This window comes from Mastigoproctus giganteus, chromosome 8 (assembly GCF_048544385.1).
Source record: "Mastigoproctus giganteus isolate SK-2022 chromosome 8, ASM4854438v1, whole genome shotgun sequence".
NCBI lineage: Eukaryota > Metazoa > Arthropoda > Arachnida > Uropygi > Thelyphonidae > Mastigoproctus > Mastigoproctus giganteus.
Window position 1 is genome coordinate 42,182,105 of NC_143582.1, and position 27,162 is coordinate 42,209,266.

Below are 27,162 nucleotides of genomic sequence, written 5' to 3' on the forward strand. Positions count from 1 at the left end.
CCCTAAGATTTTTCCTACCACCGAAGTCAGTCTAACTAGTCTGCAGTTACCAACTTCACTCTTAGAACCACTCATGTGTTGGTGATATATTGGCACTTCTCCAATCCAAAGGAATCTCCACTGAGTCCAAAGATGCCCTCATAATCTCAATGTTTTGATACACTCATTTGCACTTTCTCTCAAAACTACAGGCCATATGCCATCAACTCCAGTAGTCTTACTTGCCTTTATGCTCAAACGTTTTTCTAATAAACAATCATCTGTAATTACGACATCACTAATTTCATATGGCTCAGCTTCACTTGCATGAAGGGTTTTTAGTCAGTAAATACCGATGCCAAGTACTATTCAATTTATCTGCAACATCAGCTAGGTTATCTAAGAATTTCCTACACACACTACGTGGAGGTTCCGATCTGATTAGCTTTCTTCTTTGTTGTATTCACATACATGAAAAATTACTTGTCCCCATTCTTTGCTCTCTTAGCCAATGCTTTCTCACACACAGCCCTAACCTCCCTGACCTTATTTGTAGTACTATTACAGATCAACTTGTATCTGTTGTAGGCTTCAGTACTTTTCATCGCTCTTTAACTATCCCATGCTATTTTTTTCTGCTCTATTTGACCAGCCAGCTCCACGGTCATTCATTTTGGCATCCTACTCCTGCAATATTTTCTTAAAGGTGTGTATGCATTCATGGCTTCTGTGATTTTTGCTTTAAAAGTAATTCAAATATATTTTCCATCACTCTGCAATCAGCCCAGTTCACAGATGCCATATAGCACCTTAAACTGTCAAGGTCCCCTCTTCTGAAGTTAAAATCCATGCCATTACCTTTAACTACTGCAACAGATTTCTTCATCTTCCAACTAACAATTGCATGATCAGTTCCTGACAGTGATTCCTGTACTTAAAGCCCTGTGATATCATCTGATTCATTTTTAATAATAAGGTCAAGAATATTCTTACCCCTAGTACTTTCTCTAACCTGCTGGTACAAATAATAATCTAGTTTATATAAAAAAGATTTTCCTCAATGTGAGTCTCCCTCCCACTTATTGCAATCAATTTGCAAAAAGGCCTTTAGTTTCAGGTTCCATCACTGTATAAAATATATATTGCCACAACCGAAAACACAGAAATTAATACATTTATTCTAAATAAGTTAAGATACAAAAAATATAAACAAACAGGAGCTTTTGGGGCAATGTGCCCCTTCCTGGATGTTATATAAACAATTACATTACATATGGAATATCAATATAAGACTGGGCGTGATCACGTGTTGGACAGAGTAAGGTGCATGCATGAGGTTGATGAACGTTATATGGAAAGGAACAATGAATGAGTCACTGGGCAGAATCAGACACTTGGTGGGTGCTGAGAATGTAAGGTACGTACGTGAGACATATGCCAGCGCTCGTTGTATTGTAAAACAGCTGCCTCCATAATTGGGTGCATGCGTATACCCCTGTTACAGTTGAAGACACTACTACATTTGGCTGTGTGTAGTGCTTCAAGCCACGGCTGTTGGTGGTAGTTATGTGAATAATCAACAATTTTGACATCATGTCTGAGATTGAGGTCGTGTTGTTCAGACCAATAGTGTTCAGCAACAATGGAATGGTTCGGAGTCAGTGGACTGAGACTCAATCTTGTAGCCTTCTAGCAGTTTCATCTATGTAATAACTACCATAATCAGAGCATGTAATATGGTATGCAGAACCACTATGTAAGGAGGGGATTGGTGTTTTCACTCTAGAGATAAATGATCGTAATTTCCTACGGGGAAGTTGTAAACACTTATATGGTAGGCATGTAGGATTCTGGAAAGGCATTCTGAAATGCTCGGGTAGTAGGGAATGTAGGCGGTTGAGATTACTTCATTGTTACGGGGTGGATTAGGTCATGCAACCAGCTCACGAGCTTGTAAGTTGCACTTGTCTAGAATATGAGCAGGATAGCTGCAACTTGAAAGATCAGCTCTTATCGTCGAAATTTCCAACTGCCTGTCATCTATAGAGCTGGAATGGGTACAAGTGCAGACCCATTCCAGCGGACACGTTGTTCATACCAGAATTTGATCAAATTCTATGTTCACAGGCTGTCTGCAAGACTGAGATATACCACTTGTGCCAGCAGAATAAATTTAACTTGCTGTGTGGGGGCCTACACCGCCAGCAACATACATAGAGGCCACTCGGAGGATAACTCTCATTTTATTTTGAACTTAAGCAGCAAACAGTTATCCAGTGACAGAATGAACTTTTAACCTTCGGGATGAAATTTGCCATCCTACCACATAAACCTCCTGTCACACAATTAGCCAGGGGGGGGGGGTGGAGGCATCTGTCATTCTTTTCCGGAGGAAACCACTAATGAGATACGTTTTAAAACTGCATTTATTTTGCAACATATCCCCTGGAGATAATCATGAAATTCAGAAACTCAACTACTGCAACACCTCAACTCCCTATATTCCTTCATCCAGTTTACCATCGAACTAGAAACAAACACCACCCTCTCCTTTCTGGATGTTTTGTGCAATGTGTGGACTCATGGTTAGGAACTTAAGTTTATAGAAAACCCATGTGTGCAAGCCAGTTTACAAACTACAGGTCTGCACATGCTCCCAGCCATTACTTAGTACCATGCACCTTACTTGCCCACGCTTACATCCATTCCAGCTCTATAGATGACAGGCAGGTGGGAAGATAACAGCTGATTTTTCAAGTTGTGGCTATTCTGCTCATATACTAGACAAGTGTGACTTACAAGCTTGTGAGCTTGTTGCATGACCTAATCCACCCAATAACAATGAAATAATCACGATTGCCTACTACCTGGGCATTTCGGAATGCCTATCCAGAATCCTATGCACCTACCAACAAGTGTTTACAACTTCCAGTAGGAAATTATGATTATTTATCTCTAGAGTGAAAACACCAATCTCTTCCTTCTCACAAAGCGGTTCTGTATACTGTATTACATGCCCTCATTGCGGTAGTTGTTATGTAGACAAAACTGCCAGAAGGCTACAAGATGGAGTCTTGAAACACAAAAGGGCCCTCTGGTCCGCTGACTCCAAACCACTCTGCTGTTGCCGAACACTATTGGTCTGAACAACACGACCTCGATCCCCGATGTGATGTCAGGATTGTTTTGATCACTCACATAACTACCACCAGTAGGCTTGAAGCATGACACATAGCCAAATGTAGTAGTGTCTTCAACCGTAACAGGGGTGTATGCATGGAAGTAGCTGTTTTACAATATGATTATGGAAGTAGCTGTTTTACAATACAATTACGGATGTAACTGTTTTACAATACGACGAGCACTGGCATATGTCTTGCATATGTACCTTACATTCTCAGCACCCACCAAGTGTCTGATTCTGCCCAGTGACTCATTCATTGTTTCTTTCCATATAATGTTCATCAACCTCGTGTATGCACCTTACTCTGTCTAACACATGATCACGCCCGGTCTTATATTGATATTCCATATGTAATGTATTTGTTTATATAACATCCAGCTGAAGAAGGGGCACATCACCCCAAAAGCTCCTGTTTGTTTATATTTTTGTATCTTAACTTATTTAGAATAAATGTATTAATTTCTGTTTTTTCAGTTGTGGCAATATATATTTCATATTCCAATCAATCTGAGGCAGATTAAAGTTACCCATAATAAGACATTCGTGCTCACTTGCCCATTCCATTTGCATGTAAAAACTCTTGTCATATTCTTCACAGTCTTCTGGTCTGTAGATTACTTCCACTTTCATTGTTCCTTTGCTTACACTACACAGATTTTATGCTGGCAGATGTAACTTCAGACTCAGCAGAGGTGCTTTTTGCACTCAGGCTGCTTTTGATAGGAAGCATGACCCCTTCTATCTTTCCTAACTACATTATACATACCATATTAGAACTCACCATCATCATCAATTTCCGCGTGGCACAATGTTTCTGCTAGCCCTATTATATCAGCATTAGTTGTCCTAACCAGAATTCAAATTCAGCCATTTTATTGACAATCCTCCTGACATTACTGTAGACATATTTGAGACTAAGTAATCTTCTATAGTTACTGCCTTGACATACCCCTTGAAGTTATTTAGATTTGTATCCCAAGCTTTGCCTTCTCTGTCATTTGAAACATTGCTACGCTCAGAATATCGGCTGTTGTGAAAACAAACAAGAATTCTTGAGGTGAGTGCAAGCATTACTTTGACCCATGTCATCAGTTAAATGCCGATCTATATTGTCCTTCTGTCCCCTAACTAGCAGTTTCCCTGAACCCTTAAGGTATCCTCAATGATACTGGCAAAAATCTTTGCACCACCTTTGTTCAAATGATGCCATCTCTATGAAATAGATTCCTTCAAGCTACAAGTATGGGCCGCAATGATACCCCCCCCCCCAAGAACCTTGCAGATTCCCTCAAATCTCGAATTAATCCACAAGGCTTTCAGCATATAGTCCCTCCCATTGTTTGGGCAGAATTGCAGACACATACACTAATACCAAACTCATGGTATTTTTTCAGCATAGTCTTGTATTTCTCGAACAGAGGTTAAGGTTGTGTACATTTAATATCATTAGTCCCCACATGAATAATAATTCTCTCTTTACCTCTATTAAAATCTGTGTTTGAAAATCTGTTGGTAACATCATCAATTGTTGCTCCTGGCAAACACACTCTGGTTCTAGACCAACTATCTTTATTAAAAAGAGGTGATGTTTAGATTATCCCTTTGTGCTCTTAACTGTCACTCTTCTCTGCACCCTTTCCAACAGAATTACTTGATTAATATTCTAATAGGTAAACAAATGAGTTATGTAAGATCATTTAGTAACAGTAAAGCAATAAACATCTCCACCAGCTGGATCCATGCAACTACAAAATTGCAGACAGGTAGCCAAGAAAACTTACTTCACTATTAAGAAAGTTATATTGGAGAAGTAGTTTTAAAGAAATAAAGTCTAAAAAATTTCAAATTATTTGTTGAGTTCATATTGGCTCTTAAGAAAATATTTGCATGACAGCAAACTTAAGTAACATCAGACAAAAAAGAAAAGAAAGTAGAATAGGTGTGAGTTTATTCCTATAGTCAATCACTTGTTGGGTAATGGAAAATTTTCAGATATTTGTTCTACAGTTACCCTACCTTAATTTAAATTTATATCCCATTGTGTATGTAACATGACTTAGTAAAAAGATGCTCTCAGTCTTAAGGTTACTCAACCCTTATTGCCCTTAAATATCTCAATCAAGTCACCTTGCAGGTCTTTGGTTTGCAAATATTGTAACATACAGAACTTAAATCTCTCTTGATGAAAATATTTCTTTGAGCTCCTAACCATTCTTGCCGCTCTTCTTGACAAAACAGAAAAATGTAATATTCAAGATATGTGGCCTAACCATTGCTTTACAGTAAAATCTCAGTAATTCAGACTAGTGGAGGAAGGATACTGCCAACTCTCTCTGGATTTTTATTATTATCATTAGCCATATGGTGCAAGGAAGCCTGAGGCTTATCACAGAGAGAGACTCTGTTGTTTTAACTTGTTTAGTCTCTTTCTCCATCTGACTGTTGTAATAGTTTTTCCCTCTGTATTTTTTGCAAAAAATATAGTAAAACTATATGCATTGCCATTAAATTTGAAATTTTAAAAAAATCTTGTAAATTTCTCATTTTCATTAACAAATTGGCTATCAGGTGAGATGTGTTGCCTAAAATATGTGGAATATGAGAAACACTGTCTTTTTCTCTGTTACATGTAATGTTTACTGTTTTTTTTATTTGTTTTTGTATATATTTTAAGGAAATTCTCGCATATGTCTTCTGAAATTTTATGCCAAAGAAATACATTATATTTCAGAAAATATACATGCAAGACTTTTTTTGCACTGTAAAATCTAGAAAAGGTAACATTTGCCTTTCGTACTGTATGTATATGTGATTTTTCAATTCTGAGTGGAAATGAAATGTAATCAGATATATTTACAAACAAATAAGTACAAGGAATGATGTGCACTGTTTAGAAAGAAATGCATTATAGAGCATATTCTTCCTCCAAAGTATGTTAATTCTACAAGCATGTTGTTTGAATGTTTCCTGATAGTGAAATAACAAAAAAAAATGGATGTGGAATTTGTGAAATTGCACAGAGAGGAAAAGAAGGGACAGAGATAGCCTTGAAAAATGTGTGATGCATATGAATAAAGTGCCATTGTTTTCACCTTGTTTTTCTGTCCATCCACACATAACAACTTGACTCCTAGTGTGTGGATTTTTAAAATTTTATATTTGGCACTTTTAGAAAGAGTTGTCAAGTCATCCAAAATTTCATTAAAATTGGACCAACAGAAATCCAGTAATTATTATTTTTATCTGTCTGTTTGTATGTAATAACTCGACTCTCAGTGGATGAATTTTCATGAAATTTTACATTTGGCTCTTTATAGAAAAAATTAATGAGGCATCTTGAATTTAATTGAAATTGTACCAATAGAAATCTGACAGTTATTATTTCTCAATCCATCCGTTCATTTGCTTGTATGCAATAACTCAACTCTCAGTTAATGGATTTTTATGAATATTTGGCTCTTTTAGAATTATTTGTCAAGTTTTCCCAAACTGTATTAAAATCAGATCAGTAGAAATTCAGCAGTTATTATTATTATTTTTTTCATGCATAACACACAGACTATCAGAATAACGGCACCTTCGAGGATTGAAGATGTCGTTATTCCGATTTTTCCATTATCAAGAAAGTTTTATTTTTAATATATTTAATGCAGAAATAATGAGGCTAAACAAGGAATAGAGAGATTAAAAATGCAATTTTATTAACTGCACATAAAAAACATAAACATCCTGTAATATGTAAACGTAAAAAAACATAAACATGCTTTAGTATATAAACATTAAAAGGAAAAAAAATTTCTATTCTAGCTGATCCCCTTCGAATATGTCTGCTTTAGATGTAGAGGGTGCCATTTCTTCTAATGCTTCATCTGTAGTAGTGGGTACATTTTCTTGATGGTTTTCTCTAGAAATAGTGACTGCTTTCTTTTCAAAAATTTTCTTATATCACGTTATTTCATTGATGCTCATTTTTTTGTTATCATGGTGTTTTGCAGCAAGTGCACTTGTATTACTTCTTCCTTAGTAAAGCTTGGGTTTTGTTCAATAAAAAACCAAGAATATTTTCCATGCTTGATTCTGCAACAGCCCAAGTTATCTTGTCAGTTGTGTCAATGTCCTCTTCTTTTACATCTGAACAAAGTGCATCATCTAGTTTCTCAGGAGTAATAACACTATCAATGATTTCTTGATCTGATAATGATTGGGATAATTCAACCTCATTATCAACAGCAAGCCAATATCTCCAACTTTGAAGGTTATGTAAAGGATTTTCTGTTGTGGTGAATTGAACTGTTTGCATTATTTCTTCAATACTGCTTTGCCTTGACCTTACATTAAAACCATCGATATCACTTTCATCAGATGGTACGTTGGCAGACATGACACATGGCCATAATTTCCTCCATGCTCTCACAAAAGTGACAGGTTTTACAGCATTCCAAGCAATTGTTATAGAATATATTAAATCTTTAATTGTGAACCCCCCCCCCCCCGTTGAAAGTTGAGAATGGAGATATCCTTGCTAATCACTTGTTTCATAAAATCACTTCTGTAAGTAAAAGTAAAAGTAAAGTGCAGCCATTATCAACCCACTGCAGGATGGAAGCCTCCTCAACAATTCATGTTGAGGGAAATGGACCATAATCTGCCATGCTGGTCCAGTGCGGGTTGGCAGATCGACCGTATTCAGCAGTCAGGGGCTTGAACCCCGGTGTACTCAAAGAGCGTGTGCTACTACACTCCCGCTCCTGCCCACTCGGCTACGGAGGCCGTCTTTAGTAATGGCATGTAAAACTTTGGATAACTCCTTGATCCATGGGCTGAATGAGAAGTGACATTGGATGGTAAATAACAGGAAAAAATATTTCGACAATCAGAAACTAATTTGGATTCATGAGGATGGGTCCTACAGTTATCAAGAAGTAAAACACATTTAGAATTTGGACCCTTTCCCCATATCACATAAATTCTTTCAAACTGCAGGAATGAATTCATGAGTGAACCAAACAAGTGACATTGTTTGTCACTTGTTTGGATTCATGAGGATGGGTCCTACAGTTATCAAGAAGTAAGACACATTTAGAATTTGGACTCTTTCCCCACATCACATAAATTCTTTCAAACTGCAGGAATGAATTCATGAGTGAACCAAACTTGAAAAATTTCCTTATCCATCCAGGCATTTTTTTGGGCCTTATAAGTCACTGGCAAATGCCTAATTCTCTTCAAGGTTTGTGAACAATGGTATTTACCAATTACTAAAGGCTTTTTAGGTATTTACCAATTACTAATTTCTTATATCTGTGTTGGCCTGATGCATTTGTACACATAAGAATTGTCACTCTTTGTTTATTTTGCTTAAAACCACTTGCACTTTTTTCTTTGCAATCTCCCAATGTTTTTTGTGGCAAACATTTCCAATAGAGACTGTTTTCGTCAGCATTGTATATTTGGTTAGCTGTAAGATTATGGTCATTAACAAGCTTCTCAAATGTCATATTGTATTCTTTAGCCACCTCTATGTCAGCAGACTGTTTTTCTTCTGTAGTGTCTAATTTTCTAATTCCGTGTCTTATCTCAAATTTAGTTAACCATCCATCAGTAAAAGCAATTGTTGTATCAAGGCCCATTTTTTCTTTAAAATCTTTTGCTTTGGCAATAATCATTGACCATGCTATAGCCATACCTTCCAATGGTTTTAATAAAAACCACTTATGCAGCACTTCATCAAAGTTTTCTAATTTTGGTTTGTGTAAAATTTTTCTATCAGTTGTCTTATTGTTAGGTTATGAACATGCAATAAATTCTAAAAGTTTAATATCAATGTTGACAATCCAACATTATATTCTGCCATTATACACTCTTACTTACACCCCATTCTATTTTCTTTATTATATCAAGTTTGTTACTAAGCTTTAATGTTGTTCTTCTTTTCTTCTCTGTATGCAGTTTATTAACTTTAGGAGCCATAGTGAGTAGTTTTCCAATTTTACTTGTTTTTCAATGATATTTGTTTTCAAATTTTCCAATGATACTTGTTTTTCATCAAACCATGTTTTTACAGCAGCAAAAATGGATGCTCTAGTACACTTAGTTTCTATAGAAATTACAAACAACATCTACTTGCAATTTACAGTCATCATCGAAATAATGAATGTATGCCATTAGAAGGGCCTTATTGTCAGTAACTATGTATTCATCAATCTGAATAGAAAATTTTCTCATTTTTAGTTTGTCAATTAGCTGCTCTTCAATGTTAACTGACATCTCATCGATTCGGCTTCGAATTGAATGATTGCTCGATAGCAATGCTTTTAAAATACTGGAAGGGTTTTTATGCATCACTGTTGAAATTACAGTCGCTAATGTGGGTCATATAACAGTCTCAGCAACTGTATGAGTACTACCAGTTTTTTGCAATAATTTCTGCAATTTTATAAGATGCACTCATCCCATTGTTATTTGTTTGTGTGTTCTTAAATAAGGAAGTAACACTGTTACATTGCTCAAAATTCTGTTTTAAAATTTTAAAATATTCGATATGTTTACCAACTTTATCAGGATGTTTCCTTTTTAAGTGATCTAAAAGTCTTGATGGTTTCATAGCCTCATTTGAAAAAGAACTATTACACATAAGACAAATAGGCTGTCTTGATTCAAATGGGCTTTCAATAAAACCATAAGCTAGATATTCATCCAGATACTGTGAACACTTTCTTTTCAGCACTTGACATGATTGATGATGGGATGAATAACTACAAATAATTAAATAATAAAATATAAACTATTATTATTTAACTCTCATAGCCCATGTCACTCACAAAAGCACTGTGGATCAAAAATAAACAACTTCCACAAGGAAACAATAAATCAATACTAATTGTCACTTAGGAAGTAGAAACAATAGACTGAAACATTTCCTCATCCTGTCCATGCCTCATATATTGACCAATGAAAAAAATAAAATAATAAAATAAATAAATCACACTCACCATGCCGCTGCCAAGGTCGCAGCTGACAGAAAGGTGCAAATGACAAGGATTGCGGAGACATCACTTCTGGAATCGCTTAGGCATTTAATGCCTATGAAAAGCAAAGGTGGTTGAATTAAATCAAGCCACTATCTTCCTTTTATCAAAATTTCTCACTCACTCCTAATATAATATACCTATGTGAAAAATCAGTTGTCTCAGAGGAAAAGAAAACCAAATGAGAGAAATTAAATATTAAGGAATAAGATGTTGTCGGGTAAGGCTGAACTTTGAAGGGCCACAAACCATTGTAATCCCATAATTTTTTGCCTTCCCCCAAAACAAATTTTTGCCCCCTTGAGGGCAATATCGCTCCGTTGAGAATCCCTAATCTAGACTGTCTGCTCTTTTTCTTTCACTTACAATATTTCTCTGTTCAGATTTCTTCACTACAGTTAAAACAATCATGATACTTAGCCAGACCCATTTACCCTTGTTTCTGTAAAACTGGATTACTGGTGAGAATGGGCAATAATCAGGCATGACTGCTGACACTGACCATGATCACTTTGGACTGTAAGTGAAACAATTGTTTCGATCACTTCAAAAGGTAATTGTTAAAATATAGCCACTTTCTACTCACATACATTTATTTCCAGTGGTGAAGACAAAATTTCTAGTGACGTTCACTTTTACTTATTTCCATTCGTTTCCACTGATAGTTCAAAATGGTTTGATATGCCAAAAGGTGACAACAATAGACAAAAGACAACAATAGACAATGCAAGGAATCAAAGCCTATACAGCATCAACCAGGTAAAAAAAAATATTCACTTCATTTTCCCATTCTCTTAATATTTATTCAGTCCTTTATAAATTTATTCAGTTACATCTATTTTACAGCCATTCTCTTTCAACATAATATTTATTAATTTATGGTGTCACTTTCAAAGAATAAGTATTCATAGCACCCATGAAACAACAGATAATGCAATCCTATTTTATTTACAGAAAACTGGTCCAGACAGAAGACAGAACATTAAAGGTATTCATCCTTTTCATTAGATAGAACAAGTGTGAATTAAATATTGTTATATTAATTTTGTGCTTAAAAGTTATAAAATATCCAATACTGTTTTGCTAATACTTTTTATAGGTTTTATATTATTAATGCATTATCATGTATAAGTATAGTGCGAAAGCATCAATGTTAGCGAAAACAGAATGTTAGAAAATGGCATCGTTTTAAGTTATATCTCATATTGTGAATACCTTCAAAACGAATTGCCATGATATTGCACTCATTCAAATAAGTAACATTACACCTAAGGAGAAGACTAATGTTACTTATTCTCAGATGGATACCACTACCCAGGCGGCAACGTTTCAGGGCTATTTGGCCCTCCTTCGGTGGGTGGGTAGGTAACCGAGTGATGGAATGATGACAAAACAGTTATGATGTATAACTCTACAATCTAGACTTTTCCATAGCTTGAGGCTTCAGCCCTAAACGCTTTATAGTCTAATGCATTAACATTAATATGTTGGAATATGAAGAGATATTATTCTTCATAGATTCTTATCAGCTTATACTTCCTTAATGGTTATATCTTAGTAGAATATACTCTAGAATGTCAATTTTCAAGAAGGTACAAAAAACCTAGGTCTCACTTAAATTCACTTACTCAGGAGAGATAAAAGATCTGATAAAGGATTATTGATAACCTATAGAGTTTATTTGGAAAGGCAGAAATCAAAGCAAATTAGGTTGAGATATTCCAAAATATTAAAATTATATAATTCTAGGATAGCAGCATTGAAAAATTAAGTTACAACTATTTTTAGGTTTTAAATATCTTAATATAAATGAACACAATGAATCTGATAGCAAAACATAAGTTTACACTCTGAAACATGCAATGTAAGACTGAACTTGGAATATTGAGTCATGGGGACCCAAAGAAATAGCATCTTGAAAGAGTTCAAAGACAGGCAACTCAATTGGTTAGATCTGCAAATGGGCACCTGTATGAGGAAAGGCTATTATATGAGATATAGAGCTTGGCAACCAGGCATCTTAAAGGAGATCTGATTGTGATTTGTAAGGCTTGTGGGGGGCAGAATAGTAAAATGAATGAAGATGAAATTTTCACTGTTATGATTCTGGAACTAGGGGCCATAAATTCAAATTACAGGGGAAGAGATTTAGACTGGATTGTGGGCAATTTTTTTCTAGCCTGAAAATTGAATTTTTGGCATCTAATTACTTGCCTCCATGGGTAATCGAGCTGACAGCTTGGAGAAATTCAAAAATCAGTTGGATAATTCCCTACTTGAGGAAGGAAACAGGTTTTTATTTACTTTTTATTTGTTTATGTTTAATTTTTATACTCTGTGCTGCTATTACTAGTTTTTATTTTTATATTTTTTGCTGCCAATGCAGCAAAAGCCTGTGACTTCCTTGCATATATGCTAATACTAATCTGCAGTGAGCTATAAAAGTGCATGCTGTAACATTTTCACTACTTCAATACTTCACTACAACGGTACAGAATGCATTTGATTAGGCTTTCTCTATCTGTAGGAGGCAATATAAATGTCTGGACATTCACTGGGTCTCTCTCTCTCTCTTTCTCTCTCTCTCTCTCTCTCTCTCAATGACTGGAGGAATGACAATTTCAAGGTAACTATACACAAAAGATTTCAAGAGAAAGAGGGGACTTTAACCTCTATGCAAAATTTCTCACAGTTTGTTCTCCCCCTCCCTCCTCTTCACATATACGTCACAGTTTCACAGGTTTTTTCACCCTCACCTCACGTGGTGTAGACTTTCTTGAACCAAGCAATGAACCAATGTTCTCTTTACAAGCAATTCAAGATTTGGTCTGGAAATTGATTCTCAATGAACCAATGTTCTCTTTACAAGCAATTCAAGATTCAGTCTTGAAATTGATTCTCAGTGTTCTCACCTAAATAGAATATGCAACATTTTAAAGTGAGGATGGAAGATGCTAACCAGATCTCTGGACATGATCTGACAGCATTAGATTTAGGACCAGGTTTACTCTTTAGCAAATCCAAAGTCAAATTATTATTATTTTAATGTCATCAGAACTTGTTGCTCTTATTTGTATATGTGTATTTTTTCTGTGGAAGTGTGCATTCATGAGCTGATTTGCATGTTGTGTAAGACAGAAACCCTACTCTCCTCCCTCCTCCTCCCCCCAATCTGAGACTGAATAGTAATAGCCTTGATTTAAGAAGTTCTTCTAATCATTGATTGGAATCAAACCCTGAGCTCTCTACACAAATAACAAACAGTGATATATTGTGCTGACTAAACTGCCATGAAGGACTCTAACTGGATCATGCTACCTTCTTCCAAGAACACCTCCATGCAATAAGATATGTAGAAGGGTGGCATTTATTATAATATGGCCTTATCATAATGTTTAAATGATATCAGACTTGTGAGAGTTGCATAGCTGTTAGGAGATCAGTTCTCTCTATTAAATTCCTGAATTATAGGATTGGCTTCTTAGTTTTAAGTGATCATGAAAACATAAGTATCACAAAATATTTAGTAGAATTCCATGAAATATGTATTTTTCTTGATTCTCAGATTTTATGATTATAACTTTTTGATATTGACTGTAACATGAAAATGCTTGTATAATCAAAATTGTTCTGAAATATACTCAAGGTTACAGTAGAATTGAAGATTTTGTTGGAAATTTGGTTTAGTAGTAAATTAACTTGTCAGTAGGTGTTTGGTGGGAATTTGGTTTGGTTGTAAATTAACTCATCAGTAAGTGCTGGTAGGAGGGAAGATACCCTTCTCCAGTCATCTTCCTTCCCACCAGACACATACTGATGAGTTAATTTACTAAGTACAGGTAACCCTCGTATAACATGATAGTTAGGTTCCTATAAAATGTTGTGTGATGTGGGACTAAGAAAAAGTACAAAAAGGAATTACGTTCCAAAAGCTAACAAAAATACATTATTTCGTTAACAAAATGTTAACAAAACTAACAAAAATACACCATTCTAGATTTCGTGTATCTTCTGCTCTCTTTGAAAATCAGTAATCTGGTTTTGTTTGCTTTTGCTTGATAAATATTTGTGAATTTCATCGTATGGAAGTAAACATTTTTGAAGCTCCTTTTGAACTTTGGACTCCTTTCATTCAAGAATCTGCATTAAGATTCTTTATGCTTTTTAGTGTAAAATTTGGAAGTTTAGAATTTTCATCTGTGCTATCAATCTTCTGAATTGATTTTTGGTTTTACCTCTAATGCCATTTCCACCAAATCTGCTTCACCAGCCTTTTTCTACCAGTAATTCTTGAACATCTTCAGGAATCATATCTTATTTTATTTTATTTTTTTAGGAGCATTGGCGACTAAGGCCATGTTGCTCTGCGTATATTGTTTATAAATTGCATGTGTCCTGAGGTCGATTTTCTGATTTGCTGGACAAAAAACCCAAATTTCGGAGAGAAAAAAACAATGCTACCCTCGCCTGAGCCACACTAGCTCAGCCACATTGTGAAAAAGACCCATTAGAATTCCTCCTGTTATCAACGGGATTCGAACTCAGGTCTTTTACACCTGGTGTGGAGAGGAGGGCGATTCTATCAACTGTGCTACACATAAGGGCTTTAGTAGTCGTATCATCAAAACCTTCCCCTCCTACCAACATAGCAAGTTCTACTATTGCACTGATTCTGTTTTCTGCCAGTTTATACTTTGTGGAATATCTGTATGCATTCTTTTCGCAGTGAGTGTAACAAAGGTAATTGTTCATATATGAATTTAAACACTGATGCTTTCTCGCTATTAATGTTTCCTGCAACTGAATTCAGTAAGCTACAAGCAGCACTTAAAACAAAAGAAATACAGCAGACTCTCGATTAACCGGGACACTTCGACTCCAAATCAAAAAAAAAAAAAAAAAAAATCAACCAGAAATCAAAAAATTCAAATAATAACTATAATAGGTATAAACTGGTATTTTGCAAGTCATAAATAAGCAACAAGCGACATTGTAAGTCATCATTGGGAGATTAGTGTACCTATTATCTTGCAATCCCCACTGTCTTCACACCCACCACTCAAAAAAAAAAGAGACCAAATGTTTAGTTTGTTTTAGTGCGTCGTGTCGATTGTTGTGTTCCGTTGCAGCGCAAAAGGGCAAATTTTGTTTCGTTATTTATGTCAGGGATGTCGGAATTTTTTTTATAGTAAATTTTTTTTTTTTGTTTAGAAATTGCAAAAATGATAGGTAAATGCAAAAGAGTTGCGTTTTCAGTCAAACAAAAACTTGAAATTATTCAAAAGTTTGAAAACGGAGCATCTGTTAAATCTCTAAGGAACCATTATAATGTTGGTGACCAAACCATACGCAACATCGTAAAAAATAAAGGGAAGCTATTAGATTTAAAATCGACATCGTAAAAAATTATAGGAAAGCTATTAAACTTAAAATCGACATCGCAAAAAATAAAGGGAAGCATCGTATTGGACACGCGAGTAGTGCATGGTAAGTTTTTTGTTTTTTATCTATTGCCATATTTTTTACGTAGGTTGCTGAATATTTTTCGATACGCAACTATGGTTTTATGTAAATGTTTTTTTTTTTTTTTTTTTTTTAGGATTGTAAAATTTAAAACAAACAAAAATAATAAATAAATAAAATAAGCAATCAATAATGATGATCACGGCATGCACAAATTGCACAAGTGAGATACGGAGTAACAATCAAAAAAATAGGAAAGAAGAGAAGGTTCTTACAATTTATTTATGATTTTTTTTTTTATGACTGAAGAAATTAGTGAAGGGGACACATTTCACCATAATAACGTAAAAACCCACACAATTCCAGCTATCGGTATTATCGCAAATGCAATAAGATCGAGTTTACTACCCATTTATAATTAGATGCACGAACAGAAAAGTCCAGTAACCTGGAAGGTGCAAATTGTTTAATGGCAGTGACCTCCAGAAATGTGATTTAGTAAAATGTGAGTTTGCATGAGGTGATAGTAGTGTGTTTTCTCCTTAACCTTGTGAAGTTCTTTTCAGAAAATTTCATTTTGACTGTTATCATGGTGCCGACTAGTGACAGCGCTACTAGTAAATCTATCAACAAAAGGAAAGCCATCGATTTGGATCAGAAAATTACACTAATAAGGATGTACGAAAATGGCCAAACATTAACAAGTATCGCGTGGAATTCATATTTGTCAATAATAATATAGTAGCAATATGTTATTAGTCATTCCCGAGTTACGTAAAACTCGACGAAGTAAGAAGTCCTGGAACATATCTCTTATGTATGTCAGGGACTTTTGTATTTTTGGATTAACTGGGAAATTGATTATTCGGGATTTATTTTTTACCATCTATCCCGGAAAATCGAGAGTCTACTGTATTATTAACATCACTGCTGTTGACAATTACTGGTATCTGTTCTGAGATGTCAGTAATCTGATTAAAACTATTCACTTTCTTAGGAAGTTCCACTGACTTTGACTTTCCTAAATTATGAATTTCAGTGCTCTGTACAAATACCGACAACATCAAATTTTCAATACTCACTCTGAATAGGCAATGGAAGGTGCTGGCTGAAATATTAAATATAAAAACACAATACAGTCATTTTTTGAAATAACTTGCCAGTATTCCGGTGCTATATGTTTATCCAGGCACTCTGCTAGTTGTGGGACCGTTGGAAATTCTCTAGCTTTTTCATAATCATGTTTACTCTCCTGGAAAATAGTATTAATACTATTTTCCAGGACCCTCTCAAAGTTTTTTTCGGCTAAGGTAAAGAAAGCCAACACGTGAACGACGAGAAACATCGGATAACTTACGCAGAAAATTAGTTTCCTGACACTGGACTCTAGTGCTGCTCGCTCGGTAAACAGACGGTAGGTGTTATCAGTCTGGAGCCGAAAGCGAGAAGGATATATTAATTGACAGGTAGGCGTGGCAAATGAGAAATGATTGGTGGTGGGCATGACAGATGACAAGCTACTGTGTAGTCATTGGTTGGCATTAAAATGTCTATTTATGAGGAAGAAATTTGTAAGGAAAATAAAACGTTGGTTGATTTTTTGATGAAAACTAAATTAATAAAAGTTTCGTTCTGTTAATTTTTATGTTCTTCATTATGTTTTTTTCTCATTATTAAAGGCAGATTTTGGAGTTCACGAGTGTTTTTACTATACTGTTGATTTAGGTTTGGTTACGAAAAAAGGAAAAAGTTTCTTTATTTTTTGTTATATTTCGTAAACTGACCTTAAAAATAAAAGTACAGTAATAAAAAATTAATATTTTGTTAATACACAATTTATGTGCTAAAAAGAAAAAAAGGTTAGGTTGGCCCCCTCCATTTCGGGAGGGGTTCTAGCTCCCATGGGATTCAAGTGGAGGTAACCTTTTTTCGCCATTACGGAAAGAGTTCATTAGGGCAAATTATCATTAGTGTTTCTGAGTGCTACTAAAGTGATACTAAACCGATGTTGTTGTGTTTGCGCACCAATCAGCACATCGTTTGCCATGCCTACTTGTCAATCAATATATCATTCTCAACTTTGCTCTAGACCGATAACACCTACCGTCTGTTTACCGAGCGAGCTGCGCTAGAGTGCCACATCGGAAAACTAATTTTCCGCGTGAGTTATCTGATGGAGTTCTCATCAGATAACTCACGTTGTTGTGTTGGCTTTCTTTACCTTCGCTTTTTTTCTTCTAATTTTTGCTTCTTCTTTTCGGGACTGTCTCTTGTAAATGCCACTAATCACAAATAGCTTGGACAGTTCAGAAAATGTGATGCAACAGCTCTGTGAATTAATTTTGGATGCTTGAAATCTACGGCGATTCTCTTTTTTTCCCCATCAAATTTAGATGCCTGTCTAACTATCTGGGATGGCTCGAAATGAATCTCACACACATCTGTAACAATTTGAAATATATAAATAAAATTATTATTATTATTATTAGCCATATGGTGCAAGGAAGCCTGAGGCTTATTCTGCACCGGCCAAAAAAAAAATTTCCCTATTACCCTGAGAGAAAGAGAAGTAGAAAGGAATCACCAAGAAAGGGAAGAATGATGATATCCAGCTCAGGACCCTGGGTGTGCCAAGCCCATACTCACCAGACATGAGCTCCTGTTATGATCTCTTCCGAATTTCACTTTACTTGTTATTAGCATCTCAAAGTCTTAGACGATTGTTATTAGCTTTTACAACTAAGGATACCTCAGTCTGTCTATACAGGCCTATAGTTTATTGAAGGTTGCATATAATTTCATATCATGTATTTATTTATTTACACCAGTGGTTCTCAAACTTTTTAATGTGAAGACACCCAAAATCCATTATGAAAAATTCCCAGCACCCCCATCACCGGGTGCATGGGCGCTGGCAGAATATTTTGTAAGGTGCATGAGGGAATTTTTTTTTTTTAAAAATGCATGAAAAAATGCATTTTGGAACAGGATTTTTAAACAAAATTTTTTTTTATTTAAAAATTGGCCTCATACCGCATTTTATGCACAATTTCAATGTTCATTACTATCTTGATTTTTTTTCTCTTTTTAATAATAAAGTTTTCCATGGCCACTGTTGTAAAGTATTTGAAACAGAAATATTAACTAAAACTTTAATGTGCAAAACATGCTCAACTATATGCACAACTAGGCACATTGATATGTATGCCAAAGGAGGAATGCAAGCTAAGGGCTAAGATCCGCTATTGAGATCCAAGTATGAGCATTCGCAGCGGCGCTGTGCTGTTTCAAATACAGTGTATGTGTAGGATGGCTCAGCTGTTCTGTATATGTAGGTATATGTACATAAACACTGCGATGCGGTCAGCATTTATTTCACAACGACTTCTAATTTACACAGTTGCATGAAAATCAGTGACCTTTTGTAGTGATGGCCATGATGTAAGCCAATGCTAAATTTGATGTCGCGGCACCCCTATAAAGAGTAAGCGGCACACACTTTGAGAACCACTGATCTATACTAAAAGTTTCAATAAATAAAATTAATATTATGTATCGTAAAAATATTGAGATTTTTTGATTTCTTAAACAAGCATGCATGCACTTTTCTTCAGCGCATCCAATACATGAAAGGAATATTTTATATATAAATGAAACCACAAAAGCCAAAATTCTGAAAAAATTTACTTCTATATTCGGATAAGAATATATCTGTTTCATATTCTTATATATTAACATTTCATTATTGTTAAAATACTCCTATTTAAGATAACTGCTATTAACGTACCACAAACATATTTTAGCAAACTTACCTTTGAATATTCAGATGGCAGAAAGTCTTTCCTTGGTATAGCTTTCAACTATTTGTTAGTTAAAACAGTATCCTTCAACGGAAATCCAAAGATGTGTACTTTCAGACCACTTTTATAATTTCCACGGCATCCAGGAACATAAATTTTCCAGGCATTATTAAAAATTTCAAAGCACTTTTATGAGATGAAATAGCACCAGACACCTAAAACACAAGCACTTTTATAAGATGAAATAGCACAAGACACAGCTGCACTGAAACAGCAATGCTAGTAATGAACAAAGGCAATGAAGAGGCATAAGCTTTATCTACTAGAATTACTGTAGTTCTTGACCTTTACCCCTTGGCCCGCTTAAAACAACGTCATCAGTGGGATTAACCCACTGATGACGTAGTGACAAGGCATTATTGTTACGGTGGCGATGATATAATCCCTTGATCTAAATTAAAGATCAAGGGATTATATCATCGTTACCTTGGGCTGAATTAAAGAAGTTTGTATCAACCTGGTACAACAGTGGTGACAGAAACATAACTTCAACATTTGGATAACTTAAATCTTTTGGATGGTCTGGCATGCTATCCAATGGTAATAAAACTTTGAAATCTAGATTTTTCCACAAGTTCAATAGCACAGAACGTAACATGGGGATTTTCCAACAAAATAAAATACAGGGATTTCTCAATAATTTTTTTTGACTAGTGGGTCAACAGCGGGGATTCAAAAAGAGTGAAATGTTGAAAAATTACATCCAACGTAACTGCAGGGTTTTCTCCACACAAAAGCTCAAAAATACCCTGTTATGTGAGGTTTTCGGGAATTCTCTAACCGTGTTATATAAGTACTGTGTTGTGTGAGGACTACCACAGTTTATCAATTATGTTAGGACTCTAATGCATTAGGGCTTAAAGCCTCAAGCTGTGAAAGAGATTAGACTATGTGTATTTTAGTGCAATTGCATCATTTATACACAGCTAAATAACCCACTACCCACCCACCGAAGAAGGGCCAAATAGCCCTGAAACGGTGCCATCTGGGTGGTGATATCCACTGAGAATAACTAACAACAGTCTTCTCCTTCGGGTGAAGCGTTACTTATTCGAAGTAGTGTGCTATATCATGGCAACTCATCGTGAAGGTATTCACAATATGAGATGTAACTTAAACGATGCCGCTATTGCAAATTTGCTAATCTTCATTTAGCTGTGTATAAATGATGCAATTGCACTAAAATACACGTAGACAATTATGTTAGAGCAAAACTGTGTTGTAGAAGTACCGTGTTATGTGTGGGTTGCCTGTATAAGAAAAATGGTGGATGGGGTGGGGGGGGAAGAGGGCCACAAAGCTATTGTTACCTTTTTTTGTAGTGTAAGAATTCTAAGGTCTGTTGCTTTACCAACATTGGAAGATCATTTCAGAGATATATTTCTGTTTTTTTTTTGTTTTTTTTCTTTTTCAGGTTGATATAGCACTTAAAGGAATTTACCCAGTTTCAAATACAGTAAACTTCCCTTATAATGCTCCTACTTGTAGCATTATCCCACTTTTAGCACTCTTTTCTTCTGGTCCCATGATCAATGCTGTGATGTAAGTATGTTGGTGGGGTCCACTAATAATGCTTTTTGGGACCAGTTGTGTTGAAATTACTGTAATGAGAGTTTACTATATATGTGTGAAAAAGGCAATTACATGGAATGAATACTTAAAAGTTTTAAAAATTAGACACTTGACGCCATGTTTTTTTATATAATTTTAAATGGTTTATTGATGGTCTAAAGTAACTGGTCTCCCACTTTTCTTGGGATTTTAGGAATCTCGGTGTCACAGCAGATGAACAAATCACTTTGCATAAAGTTTTGAATGTATTCAGAAGTAAAAGATGCTCAATGACAACTTTTCAAATTTAGTATAATTAAACAAACCAGTGATAGGAAAGTATGGTTTATTTCTATCAATAATTCAAGTTTTAGCACCACTAAAGTGCCAATCCCAGTGGTTAGCAATGTGGTGTTGCAATCAGAATCAGCCAAAATGACAAAGCTTGCAAATCTAAGAAAGTCAAGTTACGTGCTACATATTAAACAAAACAGTAAAACAGTCCATTTAAGGAGTTGCCAAATAATTTGCAGAAACAGATGTTAATAAGGAAAGAATGGGTAGAAGTCCAAATGAAGGGACTGTGAAGGTTATTCATAAATGGTCCATTTTGCATAGTCTAAAAATTTAATTTCTTTAGAGTGGCAGAAGTGCTAAGGTAATCAAGGTTAAAGTAGGCAAAAAGCATTCATTTGCTATGAATGCTTTTTGCTCATATATTTAATAATATTTTATAAAAAATTTAATCTTTAAATTAGTTGGAAGGCACAAGATAAATTATTTGCTTTAACTTATGATAGTGACCTCTTTATACAAGGTGTTACAAAATATTTGTTACCATAGGAAAATTTAATAATAATATTATTTAGAATCACTGGCAGGAGCAGCAGTTCCAGCAACCAGTGTTTATGTTAGTAGCAGTTAGGTTGTTGTGAGATCTTGTTTAGTTCTGTTGGGTTAGCCATGATGTGTTGTTCATCGAGTACAGATTATTTAGTAGTGAAAAATAATAGTCTACATTTCAGATGGAACAACAGGAATAGTTACAAGAAATGCAGTTCAAAACTGCATTTCTTGTAACCATAATATGAAGCTTTATAAATAGGATTATTAAATTTTTCTACGGCAACAGACTTTTGCAGCACTAATTTTATATATTTGATTTTAAATTATATCAATTTTCACTTTTAGGAATATTTAACTCAGGTCATTATGAATTGGTGCTGTTAGAAATGGCATGTGCGCTAAGTAAGAAAGAATATACAGACTGGGAACAGAAGAGAAATTTGATTGATTTTACAGAGGATGCCGAAAGTAGAGCAAATATTTCAGTTGCTAACAAATCCAGTACTGGTCAAGTACTATCCATTCCAGTACTGTCCAAGAAAGTAAGTTTTATTCAGGAATACAAGTTAAAAGGAATATACTTTATCCACACATGTAAAAAGGAAGCTTAGTTTATTTCTCTACCCAGTATAATCATACCTACAACCCCCCATTCAAACATATACTTACAATATTTGTTAAATCATGCACTGACCACATTCTTGGGGCAACTATGTAATCCCATGACTAAATATAAAGTGAAAAAATTCTTAAAACAGCTCAGATTAAGCTACTTTATTCATCTGTTAGGGTCTTTAGATTTTTTGCTAGAAAAATATCTCACTGATTTTGATCTAAGTAAAGTCACCACTTAGACTTGACCACAAAACTCAACAGTAAGAAAAAAACTTAGTGTGAAAGTAAGTTCATTCTTTTAGCCAACTGGTTGCATAATGCTGAAAAGCTGGATCTTGACATCAACTCCAGGAATAACTCCAATTCAAATAATATTTAATGTATACTATCAGTCATAAACCTCAATAATTAGCAACTGTCCAGAGTACAAGCGGACATTCATATGAAAAGGTTAAATTTCCAACTTTTCTTTTCTTGTGCTGAACCTCTTGACAATACACCTCCACTCCAGTATAAATGCTTATAACATTACAAGATTAGAAAGCTAAAGGAAACATCAACTTAAAAGAAACGTAGATATTTACATATTATAGAATTATGATTATTGGTATTAGCAATGGCCACATGGTGCTAGGAAGCCTATGGCTTATGCTGCACTAGCCAAAAATAAAAAAAATAATAATAAAATAAAATAACAAAAAATAAATAAAATAAGAATAAAATAATAATAATAAGAAAATTTAAAAAATAATACTTATTAATAAGAGAAAAGGAAATAGACAATCTATGTGTTTCCCTCCTCCCATAGGTAATCCAGCTGACTTTTGAATTTCCCCAAACTGTCAGCCACCCATGTAGGTAACTTATTCCAGTAATTTATAGCTTGCTGACTAAAATAAAACTGCCTGCAGTCCAATCTAAACAGCTTCCTCCTTAACTTCAATTTATGTCACCTAGTTCTAGAATCATTTATAACTGTGAAAATTTCATCCTCATTCATTTTACTTTTGCCTCTCAGAGTCTTAAACACCTTAATCAAGTCTCCTCTAAGGTGCCTAGTTTCCATGCTGTGCAACCCACATATTCAAAGTCTTTCCTCATGTGGATGCCCTTTTCTTGATCTCACCAGGAGAGTTATCCATCTTTGCAACCTTTCAAGAAGCTCGATGTCTTTTTTTAGGTGCGGTCTCCACACTTGAACACAGTATTCCAAGTGTGGTCTAACAATAACCTTATATAGTGGGATTATGATGTCCTTATCTCTACTAGAAAATATTCGATAAATCATCGATAGAACACCATGGGCCTTCCTTGCAACAAATTTACGATGCTCGGAGAACTTCATGTCTGACCATATTTAACACCCATGTCCCTTTCCTCCACTGCCAGCTTTAGTTCAACTCTGCAAATGTATAAGTTATTTTGGGGTTACTGTTCCCAAGATGCAATACCTTAACTTTGCTGGATTAAAGCATAGCTGCCATTTTTCTGACCATCCCTGAAGTCTATCTAGGTCACTCTGAAGAAGCTCTGCTTGGTGGTGATCATTAACTACTCTACCAATCTTTATATCATCTGCAAATTCAGACATCACACCCTCTATCCCTTCATCGATGTCATTTATGAAAATCAGAAACAACAGTGGACCTAATACTGATCCTTGGGTAACCCCACTTCTTACACCAACCCAAACTGAGGAATAACCATTTATCACAACCCTCTGCCTCATGCCCTGAAAACATCCAGCTATCCATCTAAAGATTTTACCAGTGATTCCAACCTGCTCCAGCTTATAAAGTAACCTTTCATGTGGGACGAAGTTAAATGCTTTGCTGAAATCCAAATAAACAATGTCGAAATTATTCCCTTAGTCCAGCTCTTGAGTGACTCTGTCAAAATAGCTAACCAGATTAGTTAAACATGATTTTCCCTTTACAAAACCATGCTGAGTATCCTTCAGAATTCCATTTCTATCTAAATGATCCTGAATTCTACCATTTATCATTGTCTCCATGATTTTCCCTACTACCGAAGTTAGAATAACCGGCTGGTAATTTTCCACTTCACTCTTAGAACCGCCCTTATGTATTGGGGACACATTAGCACTTTTCCAATCCAATGGAATCATTCCCGAGTCCAGTGATGCGCACATAATTAGCCTCAATGGTTCAATGCACTCACTTGCCACCTCCTTTAAAATTATAGGGTATATGCCTTCAACCCCAGGAGCCTTACTGACCTGTAGGCTCTAAAGTTTTTTCATTAAATAAACATGTGGAATTTCAATAAGGGAGGCGGCAAGGGAGTGCATTGAGGCTAATTATGTGAGCATCACTGGAGACTCTAGAATGATTCCGTTGGATTGGAAAAGTGCCAATGTGTCTCCAATACATAAGAGCAGTTCTAATTAATGTAATAATTAATTACATTTTTTTTAACTTCACTCGCATAATTATAAGAAGTATTAAAAAATAAAAAATATATAGAAACTATTACACATTTCAAAAGCAGATAAGGAAAACACAATAGTTATTTTAAATACAAGGAGGTATCAAAAAGTTTGTACTCTTACCTAAAAATAATAGCCCTAGAAAGGTGAAACTTTACAGGAACTTCAATCCTTTTCTATGTCTTCTCCATATATAGTAACACATATATCATCCATCTATGGATCAGTTGTTTAATGCCTTGATCATAGAAGTCCACACTTTTTGCTTGAAACCACGATTCCACTTCATTGATGACTTCCTGAGACAGATCAAAGCAGCGTCCATGCAATATTTCTTCATTTCTCAAAACAAGAAGTCTGATGATGCTAGGTCAGGAGAACAGGGTAGGTGCTTCAGTAGTTTGAAACAGCACTGGGCAACAAAGTTGATGGTGCTGGCAAAGGCTTTGCAAAGGTATCAGCAATCTTGGAATCGTGTGGAGACTTTAGACATGAGCAGATGGTCATGTAAAATGTTGTGGGCAGACACATAACTAATTCCCACTGCATTTGTGATGAAATGAATTATCACATGTCTGTCACTCAGCACCAGCTGTTCGACCTTTGCAACAGTCTCACTGTCTGTGGATGTTGATGGCCTTCCTTCCCTTGGCTCACCAAAGACACTTGTGCAACTGCACTGGAACTCCCATTTCCACTTTTTTACAGTGTCATAGGATTAAAAATTCTGCCCATACACAGCTTTAATTTCTTTGTCAATTTCCTGAGCTTTCTTGCCTTGCAAATGCAGGAACTTGATCACTACTCGATATTCCACTTTGTCACCCATAGCATCCTTCCGCTGGTGTACGATCACCTACGGGAATGAAATTTCATGTTAGTTATTGAATATGTAGACAACTTATATTAAAACGACATAGTTCTACTGATGTTTTATCTAGGTCAGGGTATAAATTTTTGATACCCCCTCATATCAAAGTGGCATTGGTGGGATTACAGGGCATGCTGAAGGAGGGTTCCACATGGAACTAGCAATTATATGGGTTGTGTTAGAGTTACTAAAAACACACAGAGGCGCAAATTTATTTCTTTATACACTAAAAAGCTGAATTATGGTTGAATTTGAAAGTGTCTGCAATTCTGCCCAGAAGGACACGACAGGAGGGAGTATATGATGAGAGCCTTGTCGATCAATTCGGCCTTGGAAAGATTGTGCAAGGCCCAATGGGAAGAATTTTTTTCAGCCTGGTCTGTATTTGTTAACAGGAGAGACCGGTTCTACAGGGATGGGATACACTTAAATAGAAAGGGTGCAAGAATATTTGCTGATGCTATCGTGGCAGTATTAGGTGGGTCGGAAAACTGATAGCTTGGGGGGGGGATACAAGGACTGATAGATTAGCAGTAGCCACTGGTAGAGGTGAAAGTGATTCTTACACTGCTTCTATTGGAATGAGCAGCAGCCTGGAAAACAAGATGCAGGGTATTTCAGAGACTGCTGGGAGTCATTGCGGTACAAGTAAACACATGGGTTGTGTTAGGATAGCTAAGAATAGGAACAGGTGCATGTATACTTGCGTATACACCAATGCTAGGAGTTTGGTAAATAAATTTGATAACTTTGAGGTATTGCTCAAAACATCAGAGGCAGATATTGTTTGGATATCAGAGGTGTGGCGTCACACAGATATAAGGAATGCAGAACTGGAATTTGAGGAGTACAATGTGTACAGAAAGGATAGGAAGGGAGAAGGGGTTATGCTATTAGTTAAGAAACACATAAAATCCAAGGAAGTGAAGCCAGTCGACATCACTGGACAGTGCAGTGTCGAGTCAGTTTGGTGTGACATAAGCATTGGGAGATCAAAATTGAGAGTAGGAGTGTGTTATAGGCCTAATGACTCTGATGAGTATAATAAGAAACTGTACAGGGAAATAGAGTGGGCCAGTAAATCAGAGAGTCTTATAAAGGGGGGATTTTAATTTCCCATATATTGACTGGAATTTGTGGGTTGGTCACTCACACACTAGCAAGGCTTTTGTGGATTTATTGGATGATTGTTTTCTACATCAGCATGTTTGGAAGGCAACTAGGGGGAGTGATACTCTTTATCTGATTATCAGTAGTGATTCTTCATGCATTAAGAATCAGCAGATAAAGGAACCACTAGGTGGCAGTGATCACAG

The 27,162-nt window shown here is 35.6% G+C and overlaps 1 protein-coding gene across 1 annotated transcript in view; it reads left to right on the forward strand.

Moving 5' to 3' along the window:
* Positions 1-27,162, forward strand: part of LOC150081485 (uncharacterized) — a 131,977-nt gene that overhangs the window by 34,262 nt on the left and 70,553 nt on the right. The window contains exons 4-5 of the mRNA XM_090380220.1: positions 11,146-11,179; positions 22,257-22,453. Of these exons, the coding sequence (XP_090236346.1) occupies positions 11,146-11,179; positions 22,257-22,453 (231 nt within the window). The remainder of the gene's footprint in view (positions 1-11,145; positions 11,180-22,256; positions 22,454-27,162) is intronic.